Source organism: Amblyraja radiata, chromosome 39 (assembly GCF_010909765.2).
Source record: "Amblyraja radiata isolate CabotCenter1 chromosome 39, sAmbRad1.1.pri, whole genome shotgun sequence".
Classification (NCBI taxonomy): domain Eukaryota; kingdom Metazoa; phylum Chordata; class Chondrichthyes; order Rajiformes; family Rajidae; genus Amblyraja; species Amblyraja radiata.
Genome location: NC_045994.1, coordinates 15,685,302 through 15,700,715, shown reverse-complemented (window position 1 = coordinate 15,700,715; position 15,414 = coordinate 15,685,302). Strand labels below are relative to the sequence as shown.

The 15,414-nt window shown below is 45.9% G+C and overlaps 1 protein-coding gene across 1 annotated transcript in view; it reads right to left on the bottom strand.

Annotated features, from left to right (window-relative positions):
* Positions 1-15,414, bottom strand: part of xpo7 (exportin 7) — a 67,618-nt gene that overhangs the window by 8,813 nt on the left and 43,391 nt on the right. Inside the window, exons 15-22 of the mRNA XM_033013979.1 lie at positions 14,401-14,474; positions 12,870-12,950; positions 10,613-10,676; positions 10,249-10,357; positions 7,255-7,361; positions 4,893-4,981; positions 2,425-2,532; positions 76-158 (exon numbers count right to left, since the gene is read on the bottom strand). Of these exons, the coding sequence (XP_032869870.1) occupies positions 76-158; positions 2,425-2,532; positions 4,893-4,981; positions 7,255-7,361; positions 10,249-10,357; positions 10,613-10,676; positions 12,870-12,950; positions 14,401-14,474 (715 nt within the window). The remainder of the gene's footprint in view (positions 1-75; positions 159-2,424; positions 2,533-4,892; positions 4,982-7,254; positions 7,362-10,248; positions 10,358-10,612; positions 10,677-12,869; positions 12,951-14,400; positions 14,475-15,414) is intronic.

Here is a 15,414-nt window from a genome sequence, read left to right as displayed (position 1 = left end):
TAGTACAAAGGGAGCCGTGGCTGGAGAACTGGAGAGCAATGAGGAGCAGGGAACGTGAATGTGAAGCTCACTCACCATATGTTGTGATCATTTTGCTAGTCTCTCGAAAAAGGAGGATCCCGTTCGGTGAAGAAACATCAAACTGCAGCCGCTGGGACCTGCACAAAGGACAGCGAGAGGTCAGCTTGGAGACGCTGCGCGGTGGGTGACACGGTGTGGAAGTCAGTCCCAGCAACAAATGGGAAACCTCAGTGTGGCACACCATCGCCACCCGCACGCTCAATTGTAATAGGTAGACACCTAACGCTGGAGGAACAACTCAGCGGGACAGGCAGCATCTCTGGAGAGGAGGAATGGGTGACGTTTCGGGTTGGCACGGTGGCACAGCTGCCTCACGGCTCCAGAGACCCAGGTTCGAGCCTGACCATGGGTACTGTCTGTGTGAAGTTGCGGGGTAACGCCTGTTTGGTGGCGAGCAGTCGCCCAAAGTGTTGTACCTTTTTCTAGCCACCGCTGGATTTTCAACATTTTGAACATTTTCGGCGACCTGCTACAACTCTGACGGGTGCCGGCAAGTCGCCAAAAAACATTGCGTAAGTGGGGCAGGCCTTTTAGTTCCACTCCCTAGTTTTTTCCACGTGGCAATTGAAACAAGTTTGAAACAAGTTTATTCATGGATAACCCCTTGAGATGGACAGTCATCTCATTTTCGAGGGGGTCCAACATAGAACATACATAACATACATAAAGGCTCTCATTGACCCACCTACCCACACACCAATCCCAAAACCCCTCCATCCCCACTTGTTATAGTTTATAACAATTGTTAATTGGCTTTACATATCCAAAAATAATAACAGTTATATGTTACAGCACAAATGATCACACACAGAGCAAGCTAGATAAAGGAGCTTGAAGACTCTAATACTAGAAACAGGTACATGGTTTTATAAGGAAGAGTAAAAGTGTATTTTTAAATAGACGAAATGAGCTAATAGTTCTTATGGTACTAGGCAAAGTGTTCCAGTCAGAAGGAGCTTTGAATTTAAATCAAATGTTACCTGTGGATTTATTCATTCCCTTTTGTAAAGTTGGCATTGAATCAGCTCCAACTTGCCTTTCAGACATGACGTTCGGTTGAGAGAGCTTTAGCAAGTTCTCTCGCAAATGGTTTTAAAATCTTCATTGGAACAGCTGATCCCTCTTCTATCAAAATCTTCTCGTTATCAACCAACTCTATAAATTGTTTTCTGCTCCTACTACAAATCCGGGCTGTGTCCCCTCCAGATGATTCCGCAGCTCTGGACCCCCAGTCTAATGGCCAGAGTACAGCCAGCAACCCCAGATCCACCAGTGATTTGTTGTGGCTCAGATGGAACGATTTCATTGCCGTCGACTTGAAGCTGCAGCAGCTTTGTGCAATTTGTCAAGGTCTTCACAATGAGAACGTCCTTGGCAGTGCAGGGATTGTTAGGCTGTCATTGTTTTTGGAATGTGTAGGAAGGAACTGCAGATGCTGGTTTAAACCGTAGACACCGAGTGCTGGAGTAACTCAGTGAATTTGTTCTCTATCTATCTATGTACTTCTCCGTCTATATCTCTCGTTTCACTTTCCCCTGGCCATCGGTCTGAAGAAGGGTCTCGACCCGATATGCCACCCATTCCTTCTCTCCACTTATGCTGCCTGTCCCGCTGAGTTACTCCAGCATTTGTGTCGATTGTTTTTGGACGGTTGGAGGACTGAATGCTGATCATTACGTGGGCAAGGAAAGCACGGGGGTGAGGAGTGGAGAGAGACACACGTACAGCGTGACGTTAGAACAGACAAAAACATTCCCTTCCAGTGCCTCCTTCCTACACTGTGATTTGTGACAATGCCCCTCACCCAGCACGTCGCAACAATTGGTACCGACACTGTGAGCACCAAGGTCCCGCAACGAGCAGCAAGATAAATGACCGTATGTTAGTACACCAGGCCAGCGTGAAAAATTCCAGTAGGCTCCTCAATAAGGCACTGCTTAAGCCAAAGACGTTGATATTGAGTACTCTTATGGGCCTGTCCCACTTACGCCACCTTTACAGGTGACTGCTGGCACCCGTGATAGTTCCCCGAAATTTTCAACATGTTGAAAATTCAGCGGTGACCAGAAAGACGTTACGACTCTTTGGAGACACGACCATAGGAGACCTCTCATGACCATAGGAGACCTCTCACAACCTATCACGGGTCGCGGCAGTCGCCTGTAAAGGTGGCGTAAGTGGGACAGGCCCTCAAGGCTCGGTCAGACACACACAGATTAGTGACGCACATGCCTGTTTGAGCCAGTGTACCCATGCCGCAATGAAGGAGGCAACCAGACAGGTGATGGTGGTGCACCCACCTGTGGCGGATGGACAGACAGGAGCCCCCAAGAGCCACCTCACCTGTTGTGGACCAACTCGGCCATCAGCTTGAGAATGGGGGTTGTGCAGGCTGGGTCGTGGTACCAGAGCTCCACGGCGCGCTGTAGTATCGGCATGTAGGCAGGGTAACTGTGGGACAGACGCTAAGGAAATCAGAGCAGCTGTAAATCATGTCATCTTAGAAGAGGATGCTCTCTTCCATCAGCTTCAGTAAATCACGAGTACATTTATTTTGTTCTCTTAGCTTAGTTTAGAGATACACCGCGGAAACAGGTCCTTCGGCTCACCGAGTCCGCACTGACCACCAATCCCCGTACACTTACTCTATCCAACACAATTTACAAGTATACCAAGCCAATTAACCTACAAACCTGTACGTCTTTGGAATGTGGGAGGGAACCGGAGATTCCGGAGAAAACCCATGTAGATCAAGGGAAGAGTGTACAAACGATGTAGGCAGCACCCATAGTCAGGATCGAAGCCGGGTCTCTGGCGCTGTAAGGCAACAACTTTACCGCTGCGCCACCATTTACGTTCAGAAATCCGGTGTGTGTGTGTGCGCAGCACCTGGTCTCCCTCACTGCTCTCTCAGCATCACCTCGGTTATGACTGGACTGTGGGCTTGTCCTGCTGCAGGGCTGAGCACGTAGTCCAGGCTGAGTGTTGCGGCAATGCGAGGGGGACGGAAGGAATGTAGGAGTGTCAGAGGGGCTCCACAGCTAGCACGTAGCAAGTACCATTGCTGTTTTGACATAGCACACTCCTGGGTCAGATAATCTGTTTGAATAACGTTGATCGAGCATTCCGTTTCGGCCAGGACTACAGAGAAAGCTCTCTTGCTTTACAAAATACCATTGTAAGATCCCAGAAGAAGCAGCAGAACATCGGTCAAACAATTAATCTGGGAAGCAGCAGCACCTACAGTGCACCTGTCCAGGATGCTTTTAAGCTCCGAATGTTAGAATGAAATGATTCTCGGTTCATCAAACTTTGAAAGAAAGCGTTTTACCAAATGAGTCGCAGTCAAAGCCTAACTGAGTACTATCGAGTTGTAGGGAGCAGTGTTGAAGTGTCTCTGGGTGACTGGAGGAGTGATGATCTTCTACGGTACTGCTCTGTGCATGAACTATCCATGGCACTGTTCAAAGAGGAGTAGTGCCCTTGCTGGAGACTTGTCAAACATTCCTCCCACAGGCAACATTGCCACCAGCAGGTCAAGTGGTTGTCAGTTCGTTGTGTTTGAGATCGTGCTGTGCTTTCCCACTGTTTCTATGTTTCCTCTCATAGTGCTTACACTCCGACCATCGCACTGGAGATTCAGCTCGGACTGGGTGCTCAACTCTCTCCAGCGGGACAAACCCACGACCGTCTCAGTTTGAGACGGGACTTGTAATGGGACTAGTAACGACTCAACCAGCGTCAAGCCAAATTCCAAATACAAATTACTATGATAGAATTGTGTGACGATCCTAAGGAGTCAGATTTTATGTTCCTTCGGTCCAAAATGATCGTTTCATTTCACTTTCCCCGAAGTAAACATCTAGTTTTATACTAAGTTTGTTTTGGATCCATTAATGCAGCCTGAGTACATATGCATTGCCCACTGTGCCACAGGACGGAGTTGTGTGAGGGGAAGGCTGCCTCTCGTCACAACCAGTTGGACTTTGGCACCTGACGTGGATCGCAGATTCGAAGTTGGAGCAAAGGTCAGACCACTCTGCTGTGCCAACTAAAGACGCAGTGAATGAACTGATTAAGCTGCATCAGAATAGAATGAACGGTTTCTGTATTTGATGTGTCTATTATTCTTATCTGTGTAACCCAGAGGGGAAGTCCTCACTGACTCATGATACCGATTTCATATATTTTCACTATGTTCTGCTGTGCTTAATTTTAGAGCATCTGCAATATTCCACACTAAAAGACACAAATAAAGTAACTTAAATGGAATAGGGCGGCACACTGGCATAGAGGGAGTGCTACTGCCTCACAGTGTCAGAGAACCTGGGTTAGATCCTGACTACGGGTGCAGTCTGTATGAAGTTTGCTCATTCTCCCTGTGACTGCATGGGTTTTCTCCGGGTGCTCCGGTTTCCTCCCACATCCCAAAAACGTGCAGGTTTGTAGGTTAATTGTTGTCTGTAAATTGTCCCTAGTGTGTAGGATATAGCTAGTGTACGGATGCTTGTTGCCCGGTGTGGACCAAAAGTCTTGTCTCCACGCTGTGTCTCTAAACTAAACTGCACTAATGCACTAGACTGTGTATCATAGTGCCATTCCGCCCATAGTTACATAGCACAAAGCCCACATGAACTGACATGGCCTCGCTGCGCTCTGATAAAGAAACTGACCTTGGACACCATTTAATAATTATACAAACTAACGGAACTTCACTCCCAGACGATTTAAAATTCATTCTCCATTTCCAGTTCAATGCTCGATTCCCATTCCCCGCCTTTGGTTCCCAGCCAAGATGTTAAAAAGGATACATCCAGTCAAAGAACATCATAAAGCTGGTCTTTGCATTGAAGGCAAAAGCGATACCCCTCAGGTCTCTCACCAGGCCAACCAACGTTCGCTGTGGGCAACAAACATTAAGAAGCATAATTAGATACAGAGTGAGTTTGTTACATACCAGATACAGTGCTGGTTTGGCAATGTATTAAATGAGGCTGCTGAATTTAAACTAAACTTCTGATTGTTCACAGAATGGCAGGGTGAAGTAGCTACATTTTAACTCCCCTTCCCATTCCCACACTGACCTTTCTGTCCAGGGCCTCCTCCACTGTTAGAGTGGGGCCACACACAAATGGAGGAACACCACCTCATATTTCACGTGGGAAGCTTGCAACCCAGCGGTATGAATGTTAATTTCTATAATTTCAAGTAATCCCTGCATTCCCTCCCACCTCCACCCTTGTCATCCTACTAGTTCCACTGTTCGCATCCTTGTATCCTTTCATTATCACCTGTTCTCCAGCCAACAATGGACCATTGTGGGCTCCACCCTTCCTTGGTCATCTGTTGCCGGCCCAGCTTTTCTTATCTCCAGTTCCCTCCTTTCTACTTTCAGTCTTAAGAAGAGACCAGACTCGAGAAGTCACCCATCCACTTTCCTCCAGAGATGCTGCCTGGCCTGCCGAGTTACTCCAGCACTGTGACTATCCTCAGTATATACCAGCATCTGCAGTTCCTTTCCACACAAGTTACATTTAAGGTCTCATGTAAGAAAAAAAAAACCCCGCAGTTTGGAATTTCTACTCACTGTGATTTATCGAGCAAGGGTTTGCATTTATATATTACTTTACTACACTGATCATGTATTTCAGTTTGGGTTCTAGCCTGGACACTAATCTGTTACTATCCCAGCCCCATCGATAGTATGGTCTCCTAATCTGAGGAAAGACATTCTTGCCATAGAGGAAGTACAGAGAAGGTTCACCAGACTGATTCCTGGGATGGCAGGACTTTCATATGTAGAAAGACTGGATAGACTCGGCTTGTACACGCTAGAATTTAGAAGATTGAGGGGGTATCTTATAGAAACTTACAAAATTCTTAAGGGGTTGGACAGGCTAAATGCAGGAAGATTATTCCCGATGTTGGGGAAGTCCAGAACAAGGGGTCACAGTTTAAGGATAAGAGGGAAGTCTTTTAGGACCGAGATGAGAAAATCATTTTTTACACAGAGAGTGGTGAATCTGTGGAACTCTCTGCCACAGAAGGTAGTTGAGGCCAGCTCATTGGCTATATTTAAGAGGGAGTTAGATGTGGCCCTTGTGGCTAAAGGGATCAGGGGGTATGGAGAGAAGGCAGGGATGGGATACTGGGTTGGATGATCAGCCATGATCATATTGAATGGTGGTGCTGGCTCGAAGGGCCGAATGGCCTACGCCTGCACCTATTTTCTATGTCTATGGACCCCGACTACTCACAATCTAGCAACAATGTCACTGGTCACCACCCTTCTCTGACGCGTTGGGAATGTTCCCTGTAATCCAGTGCACTGGCCGACAGATTTAGTGGCACAAGTTCAGACCCCACATAAGTGGGTGAATTTCACTTCAGTAAGTTTCATTAATTTGGAATAAAAATATAGCGATAGTCACCGCGGAACTAAAGGGTCTGTCCCACTGTACGAGGTAATTCAAGAGTTCTCTCGAGTTTTCCCCTGATTTGAACTCGGAGAATGTCCGTAGCGGGTCCGTAGGAGTTTGTGGATGTCTCGTAGCGGCTCGTACGAGTAAAAAGTTTTTTTTTAAATGTCATCACGAGTATTTTATTTTACTCGTGGACATTTCTCACAGTGTTGAAAAAATGTCACGAGTTTACCGGATTATCCGAGTACCTACTGTTAGCATTACGAGCCGCTACGGGACATCCACGAACTCCTACGGACCCGCTACGGACATTCTCCGAGTTCAAATCAGGGGAAAACACGGGGGAATTACCTCGTAATGTGGGACAGGCCCTTAATAGGTTGTGCAAAGACCCATAAAATTCCTTTTGAAGACATTACTGTGTGCAACTCCAGACCTTTAGCCACGGGTTTAACTCAAAATGAACCTCTGGATTGGCCACTACTTGAGACTGGTCAAGGCTGTGCGTTTACTTTAAGCTTCACCAGTGATGTACATATCTTGAGAATGATTTAAAAATAGCAAAGGGATGGAGAGGTAGATGTCAATTGGTTGCACCCTTGAGAGATTGTTCATAAATACCAGCAACTGGGGGCGATGGCACTGAACCACTTTACTGTTCACTTACAGAGCTGTGGCCTGAAACATTGTGAATGTGACACTGAGGGGGCTAAAGCAGCAGCTGGATGAAATGTCCACGTCCGTGACGTACCTTAGCATCTTGTTCATTGAATGTGGTTGAATTAAACATTTGTGCTACTGCCTCGAACGCTGCGGTTAAGGGAAGCATGAACTGCTCAAACTGGTCTTCATCCTCCCCTGTGGAGCACAACAACACACAAGGTGAAGGGTTACTTCTCTCTGTGTCTCACTCACCAAGCTGTCAATGCTCTGCCAGTATTCATTCCACAGCAGAGATCGCCAACCAATTCTCAATGCAACGAAGGGTTGGAAGAGCTCATCCAGATACGGGCACATCCTCTACATGTGCGCAGTTTCATATCTGCGTAGGGACTCTGGAGACGCCTTCTCCAAAACAGAAATGCCCAGATCTGTCGTAAACACCTACCACACATCAGCCGAGGTAGGTCTCTATTCAGCAAAACCTAGCATTAGAAAAATCGTCAAGAAAGGTACGCCTTGGTTAATTCTAAAACTGGAAGGTGGCACTTAGAGCCGTGGGGTATTGACATGATCATATATTATAGCCTGCAACTTTGGTCCTCACCAGTAACCCATACCTGCCTCTCACTTCAAATACCTGCTCAGCTACTCTCAGTATTTAGGATGAGAGAGGATCTTATTGAAACATATAAGATAATTAAGGGCTTGGACACGCTAGACGCAGGAAACATGTTCCCGATGTTGGGGGAGTCCAGAACAAGGGGCCAAAGTTTAGCCATTTAGAACGGAGACGAGGAAACACTTTTTCACACAGAGGGATGTGAATCTGTAGAAATCTCTGCCTCAGAAGGCAGTGGAGGCCAATTCTCTGTATGCTTTTCAAGAGAGAGTTAGATAGAGCTCTTAAAGATAGCGGAGTCAGGGGATATGGGGAGAAGGCAGGAACGGGGTGCTGAGTGTGGATCAGCCATGATCACAGTGGATGGCGGTGATGGTTCGAAGGGCCGAATGGCCTACTCCCGCACCTATTGTCTATCTCACATCCACGCCCTCCATTTCCCAACGATGCAACCTTTCCACTTCACCTCGCCTTGCTTTGGTTTATTACAGTGCCATTCACCCATCACTGCGGCATTCACAGAATCATCAACTCAGACAGCTCAGAAACTGGCCCTTGTGGCCATGCAACCATGGCAACAATGCTGCCTATCTAGGGAAATCCCACGCCTGCATCAGCCAAGAATCCCTGTACCCCTATCCTATCCAACAATCCGTGAAATACCCTTGAAGTGTTGTAGTTGTACCTGTCTCTATCATTTCTTCTGGTAGCTCATTCCAGATAATGGCCACTCTCTGTGTGAAAATGTACCCCTCAGATCTCCTTTACATATCTCCTCTCACTTTAACCCTGTGCCTTCTAGCTCTAGACTGCCCTGCCCGGATAAGAAATACCTTCTATCCTATCAATGCCCCTACTTTTGTACACCTCTGCAAGGTCACCTGTGCGCTGAAGTGGGAAGAAAGCCAGTCATTAATATCTTCCACTCCAGGCTACTTCCTGGCGAATCTCTTGTGGTCTCTTTAATGCCATCACATCCTGCCTTTAACATGTAATGGAAACTGCGCACAATACTCTAACTGTGATCTAACCAACATCTTGTATAGTCACAACATGATATTGCCATCCTTACACCAAATGCCTTCTTCACTACCCTATCCATCATGTCTCCATCTCCAGCGAGCTGGGGACTTGCACCCCAAGGTGTCTCTAGTGCATCGATGCTTCTAAGGTCGCTGATATTTACCTTACCTTTACCTACAGCAATTAGATCTACATGCCCACCTTCCTCTGTACTTCAAACGCTTGCTTGAACTATTCCTTTATTGACTGTGCTTCCAGGACCCCTGAATGAATGGTGAAATTCTACAGCCTTTCGGGCAGGGGTTCCCAACCTTTTTCGTCCCGTTTACCCCCAGGCAACTTTAATAGCACATCACAATATTATTTCACTTATTTATGAACAACTAATGATGAACAGATATCGGTATACCAGAACCAAACACAGTCAGTCAATGAGAACAAAATATATACAGACCCACAATCAACATATTTACCCCCTGGGTAGGCAAAATGTACCCCCTGGGGGTAAAATTACCCCAGGTTGGGAACACTTGCTGTAGGGGAAGTTGTTTTTGAAGAGCGCTGAAAAAAGTCAGTACTGCAGAAATGCAACAAGCCACAGTAGATATCACGCTGTATAATCTGGACAGGCTCCAGATTAACATCACCACTTTGTAAAGTTCATATGTTTAGAAAACACAAATTAGGATTAGTTGCAAATCAACACCATCAAAACATGCTAACTATAAAATGAATGAGGCCATACACTCTCAAAGTTTCAGTTTCTACAGTACAGACTAATAATAGCCAAATCAACCGTGTAGGGAGGAATTGCAGATGCTGCTTTAAACTGAAGATAGACACAAAATGCTGGAGTAACTCAACGGGACAGGCAGCATCTCTGGAGAGAAGGAATGTGTGACGTTTCGGGTCGAGACCATGTTCTTGGTTCTTGGTTACTTGGTCCTCCAAAATATTCCAACTGTAATTTAAACTGGAGGTGGTGAAGGGAGGGATTAAGCCAGAAAGGGTTATTGGGAAGAAAGAGCTACTTTAAATTTAGTTGCATCTGGTTGGGTAACTATAGTTTGGTGGAGATTATTCCATGCTTTAATTGTGCGTGGGAAGAACGAATTGCTGTACACATCTGTCTTTGTAGCTGGGATCACAAATTGGATCGAATGCCCTCGTCTGCTCCTAATTGGTTTGGGTTTTGTGTAGGTCTTGTAATCTATGTCGAGCTGACCATTTAACATTTTGTAAAAACAGGTCAAACGGTGAGCTTCACGTCTGTCTTGGAGAGGGTTCCCACCCCAGAGAATTCAGAAGTTTGGTGACACTCGCTTCTCTCTCATAGGTGTTAGTAACAAATCGAGCGGCCTGTCTTTGGACACGTTCGATGTTCCCGCTGAGTTACTCCAGCATTTTGTGTCTATAGTTAAATCATTGCTTGTTACTTACCTAGATCGACCATAAGCAATCGCCCAAGTGCTGTGTAGAAGGTTGTTCGACAACGCATATCGCTCAGGTTGGATTGGTTATTGATGCCCAGGAATGAAAAGTGCTCGCTCTGCCAAGTTGAAGTGAACATTAGATCATTACTCACACATTCTGACAATTAATATCATACAATACAACAACAGAGGAAGAATGAGCTTACCCACATGCTTCTAGTTTGGAAAGGTTTCACAGTGACACCAATGTCCTTCATCAACAATCAATGTATTGAAATAAAACCCATGTTTCCATTGTCTAAACATGTAGCCAGGGTAGTGAATGCCAGAGCGAGGAGGTGTGAACAAGATGAGAAGTAAGAGTCACTTACTGTATGATTGTTTAGCATGAATTGAACGGCAGTGAGTTTTACCAGCTTCCTGACACTGCTGTATGTAGATATCAAGTCAAGGTTTCAAACTATCAATGGCATTTTTCAAAAATATTTTATCATTCTCCGCTTGTTCTTATACCTCCTCTATTCCCTCGAAAGCACCAGAGGTTGCCATACAAGCCTTTGTATCTGGGAACTAAAGGTAGACAAAATTGCTGGAGAAACTCAGCGGGTGCGGCAGCATCTATGGAGCGAAGGAAATAGGCAACGTTTCGAGTCGAACCGGCTCGAAACGTTGCCTATTTCCTTCGCTCCATAGAAGCTGCTGCACCCGCTGAGTTTCTCCAGCAATTTTGTCTACCTTCGATTCTCCAGCATCTGCAGTTCCTTCTTGAACATTGTGTCTGGGAACTGTTCGAAGGGTATGAACCCCAGCCACATTGATCGGTAAACCTGTGGGTATTTAATGACCTTAGAGGTGCTATAGAGCCCAAAGCCTAGTCTCCCACAATCACTGCCAGAGCTCAGCAGGGCTATCACTAGAAACCAAAGGCAAACATCATTGACTGTTCCATCAGCTTCCCTCAACACATTTAGAGTCATAGTGTCATAAGAGTGATACAGTGTGGAAACAGGCCCTTCGACCCAACTCGCCCACACCAGCCAACAATGGCCCAGCTACCCTAGTTCCACTTGCCTGTGCTTGGTCCATAACCCTCCAAACCTGTCCTATCCATGTACCTGTCCAACTGTTTCTTAAACGATGGGATGGTCCCAGCCTCAACTACCTCCTCTGGCAGCTTGTTCCATACACGTGTGATAAAGTTACCCCTCGGATTCCTATTAAACCTTTTCCCCATCACCTTGAACCTATGTCCTCTGGTCCTCAATTCCCCAACTCTGGGTGAAAGACTCTGTGCATCTACCCGATCTATTCCTCTCATGGTTTTATATACCTGTATAAGATCTCCCCTCATCCTCCTACGCTCCATGGAATAGAGACCCAGCCTAAACCTCTCCCTATATTTGTTGTCCACTTGTCAATAGGCACATTGAATGGCGGTGCTGGCTTGATGGGCCGAATGGCCTACTGCACCTATTGTCTAGTTATTAATAGTATTTTTTAGACTTTTCCATCAGTTATGTTATGTGTAGATTTTAAAATATGGGTAAATCATAGGGATGAAATTTAAAATAAAAGCAGAAAATGCCTGAAATGCTCAATGGGTCAGGCAGCATCTGCTATGAGAGGAATCTTTCAACTTAACAACCTTTCGTCAAACAGTGAAAAGTCAGCAACCCAAAATGATAGCTCTGTTCCTCTCTCTCCACAGATCCAATATTTACCGATTTTACTTCAGATTTCCATTGTCTTTGTACAATTAGTGTAATTTGTGTTTATTAGACTTTAGACAACAGATGCCACTATCTATAGTCAATGTTTCCACCAATGGGAAAGTTTAGGACTAGAGCTCATAGCCTTAGAATTAAAGGACGTTCTTTTAGGAAGGAGATGAGGAGGAATTTCTTTAGTCAGAGGGCGGTGAATCTGTGGAATTCTTTGCCACAGAAGGCTGTGGAGGCCAAGTCAGTGGATATTTTTAAGGCAGAGATAGATAGATTATTGATTAGTACGAGTGTCAGATGGTAGGGGGAGAAGGCAGGAGAATGGGGTTAGGAGGGAGAGATAGATCAACCATAATTGAATGGCGGAGTAGACTTGACAGGCCGAAGGGCCTACTTCTGCTCCTATCACATGATCTTATGATACAGAGTGGAAACAGGCCCTTAACCCTACTGAGTCTGTGCCAACCAGAGATCACCCCGTACACTAGTTCTATCCTATATATATATATATATAAGGAACAATTTTACAGAAGCCAATTAACCTACAAACCTGTCTTTGAAGTGTGGGAGGAAACCGAAGCACCTGGAGAAAACCCACGTGGTCTTAGGGAGAAAGTACAAACTCCGTACAGAAAACACACTTAGTCAGGATTGAAACGTAGTCTCTGGCGCCGTGAGGCAGCAACTCTACCGCTGTACCACCGTGTTGTCTTTGCCTGTACGCCTGTGATGCTGCTGCGAGCAAGACTATCATTATTCCTCTACCTCCCCACACTTGTCAATGGCAATAGACTTGACTTGAGACTTGAAGATCTACTCCTGTTAGAAACAAACCGTGTGCCACAGATTATTCCTTGAGAAGACTAGTTGCTCCCCACATACTGGGGAGACTTTGATCAAAGGATATCCAATGGAGAGGTCATTCAGCAGCTGTAGAGTCTTTGAGGTGATTGGCTCACACCCCCCCCAGTATTTCAGGTTGGTGATTCTATTTGGCAACAAACAAATAGTTACAAGTCACAAAACACGTCTCCTTTGCATTTACGTCTCAGTAGAACTCTTACAGTTTAGTTACGGTAACAGAAGTAAATTATATAGTTGAAAGAATGTAGAACAGTACGGCAGAAGAACAGGCCCTTCGGCCCACAATGGTTGTGCTGAATATGATGCCGACCATTTCTTATCTGCCTGTACATAATCCATATCATACCCTTGTACCTATCCAGAACTCTAAAATGCCACTATTGTATCTGCCTCAACCATGGCCCCTGGCAGTATGTTCCAGGCACTCACCACCACCCCCTGTGCCCCAAGCTTCTCCTTTACACTATGCTGGCTCTCACCTTAAAGCTATGTCCTTTAATATTTGATTTTTCCATTTTGGGAAAAGGTTCTGACAGCCCGCCCTGACTATGCTGCTCAAAATGTGATACATTTCTAACAGGTCTTCCTGCAAGCCCTGGGGTTCCAGAGAAAACAATCCAAGTCCAACTTCTAACACCCCCTAATCTAGGTATCATCCTAATGGCCCTGTCCCACGGCACGAGTTCATTCCAAGAGCTCTCCCGAGTTTAAAAAAAATCAAACTCGTGGTAAGCACGGAGAATGAACGTAGCGGGTACGTCGGAGCTCAGGGAGTCTCTTAGCGTCTCTTAGCGCTAACGGCAGGTACTCGGGAACACTCGCTAACGGCAGGTAAGCGCGGGAAGATTTTTCAACATGTTGAAAAATGTCCACGAGAGCCCCGAGTACCGACGAGCGGCCATTACCGTAAATCTCCGAGTTCGACTCAGGGCAAACTCGGGAGAGCTCTTGGAATGAACTCGTACCGTGGGACAGGGCAATAATAAACCTCGTCTGCACCCTCTCCAAAGTCCCTCTTCTCCCCTCTCCCATCGGGCAAGAGGTACAGAAGTGTGAAAACACACACCTCCAGATTCAGGGGCAGTTTCTTCCCAGCTATAATCCGGCAACTGAACCATCCTATCACCAACTCGAGAGCTGTCCTGAGCTACAACTTTCCTCATTAGAAACCCTCAGACTATATTTAATCAGATTTTACTAGACTTTATCTTGCACTAAATGTTATTGCCTTTATCCTGTATCTGTACACTGTGGGCGGCTTGATGCCTAGTCTTTCCACTGACTGGATAGCAAGCAACAACAATATTTTCACTGTACCTTGGTACACATGACAATAAATTAAACTAAACTAAAATATTGCTTGTTAGATTGAATGGGAGTTCATTGAAAAACAAAGTCTGAATGCAAAAAGGGAAAATAATTTTAAAAATGGTAAAACCAAATTTCTGAATGCAGTTTTTTCTTCAATATAATCTAACAATCTTGATGATGACACTACTTGCCCACAGTGTCTACAGTTGTCCTGTGGCTGTCATAAGCAGAAACAGTTTAACCACATAAGTGTACACACTTACATTTTCCCAATGAAGACACTCAAGACCATTGTCTCGTCGTTGAGTCCCAGGACCTCCGACAGCCTGCGATACAACTGTACAGAGGAAAGGAAAACAGTCAGGGGAGGCCAAAAATACTAACCAGCAGGACACTGGCCAATGTGGTGTAGAGTGGGGAAACACTTCAGTTAGGCTGAATAGAGGAAAGTGTTACCAACAGCAAGAGGATAAATGATCAGTTAATTAGCTTTAGTGATGTTAATTGCGGGATAAATATTGGCCAGGATACTGTGAGATATCTGACTATCCTCAGGGTGCCAAGAGATTTATTACACCCACTCAGTTAGCCAGGACCTTGGTTTCATGACTTTAGTTTAGAGATACAGCACGGAAACAGGCCCACCGGGTCCGAGCCAACCAGCGATCCCCGCACATTAACACTATCCTACACCCACCAGGGACAATTTTTACATTTACCAAGCCAATTAACCTACAAACCTGTACGTCTTTGGAGTGTGGGAGGAAACCGAAGATTTCGGAGAAAAACCCACGCAGGTCACGGGGAGAGCGTGCAGACTCCGTACAGGCAGCGCCCGCAGCCGGGATCAAACCCGGGTCTCCAGCGCTGCATTCGCTGTAAAGCAGCAACTCTTAAGGGTCTCGACCCGAAGTGTCACCCATTCCTTCTGCAGAGATGCTGCCTGTCCCACTGAGTTACTCCAGCATTTTGTGTCTATCTTCAGTGTAAACCAGCATCTGCAGTTCCTTCCTACACATTCGGATATACACCATTTAGCTGTGCATTCAATCACGCATGGTGTAATTTTGCATGTTACCGGAAGGGAGACAAAAATGCTGGAGTAACTCAGCGGGTGAGGCAGCATCTATGGAGCGAAGGAATAGGTGACGTTTCGGGTCGAGACCCTTCTTCAGACTGATGTAGGGTGGGGTGGGGTGGGGGGAAGAAATTAAGAGGCGGAGACAGTAGGCTGTGGGAGAACTGGGAAGGGGAGGGGAAGGAGGGAGAAAGCAAGG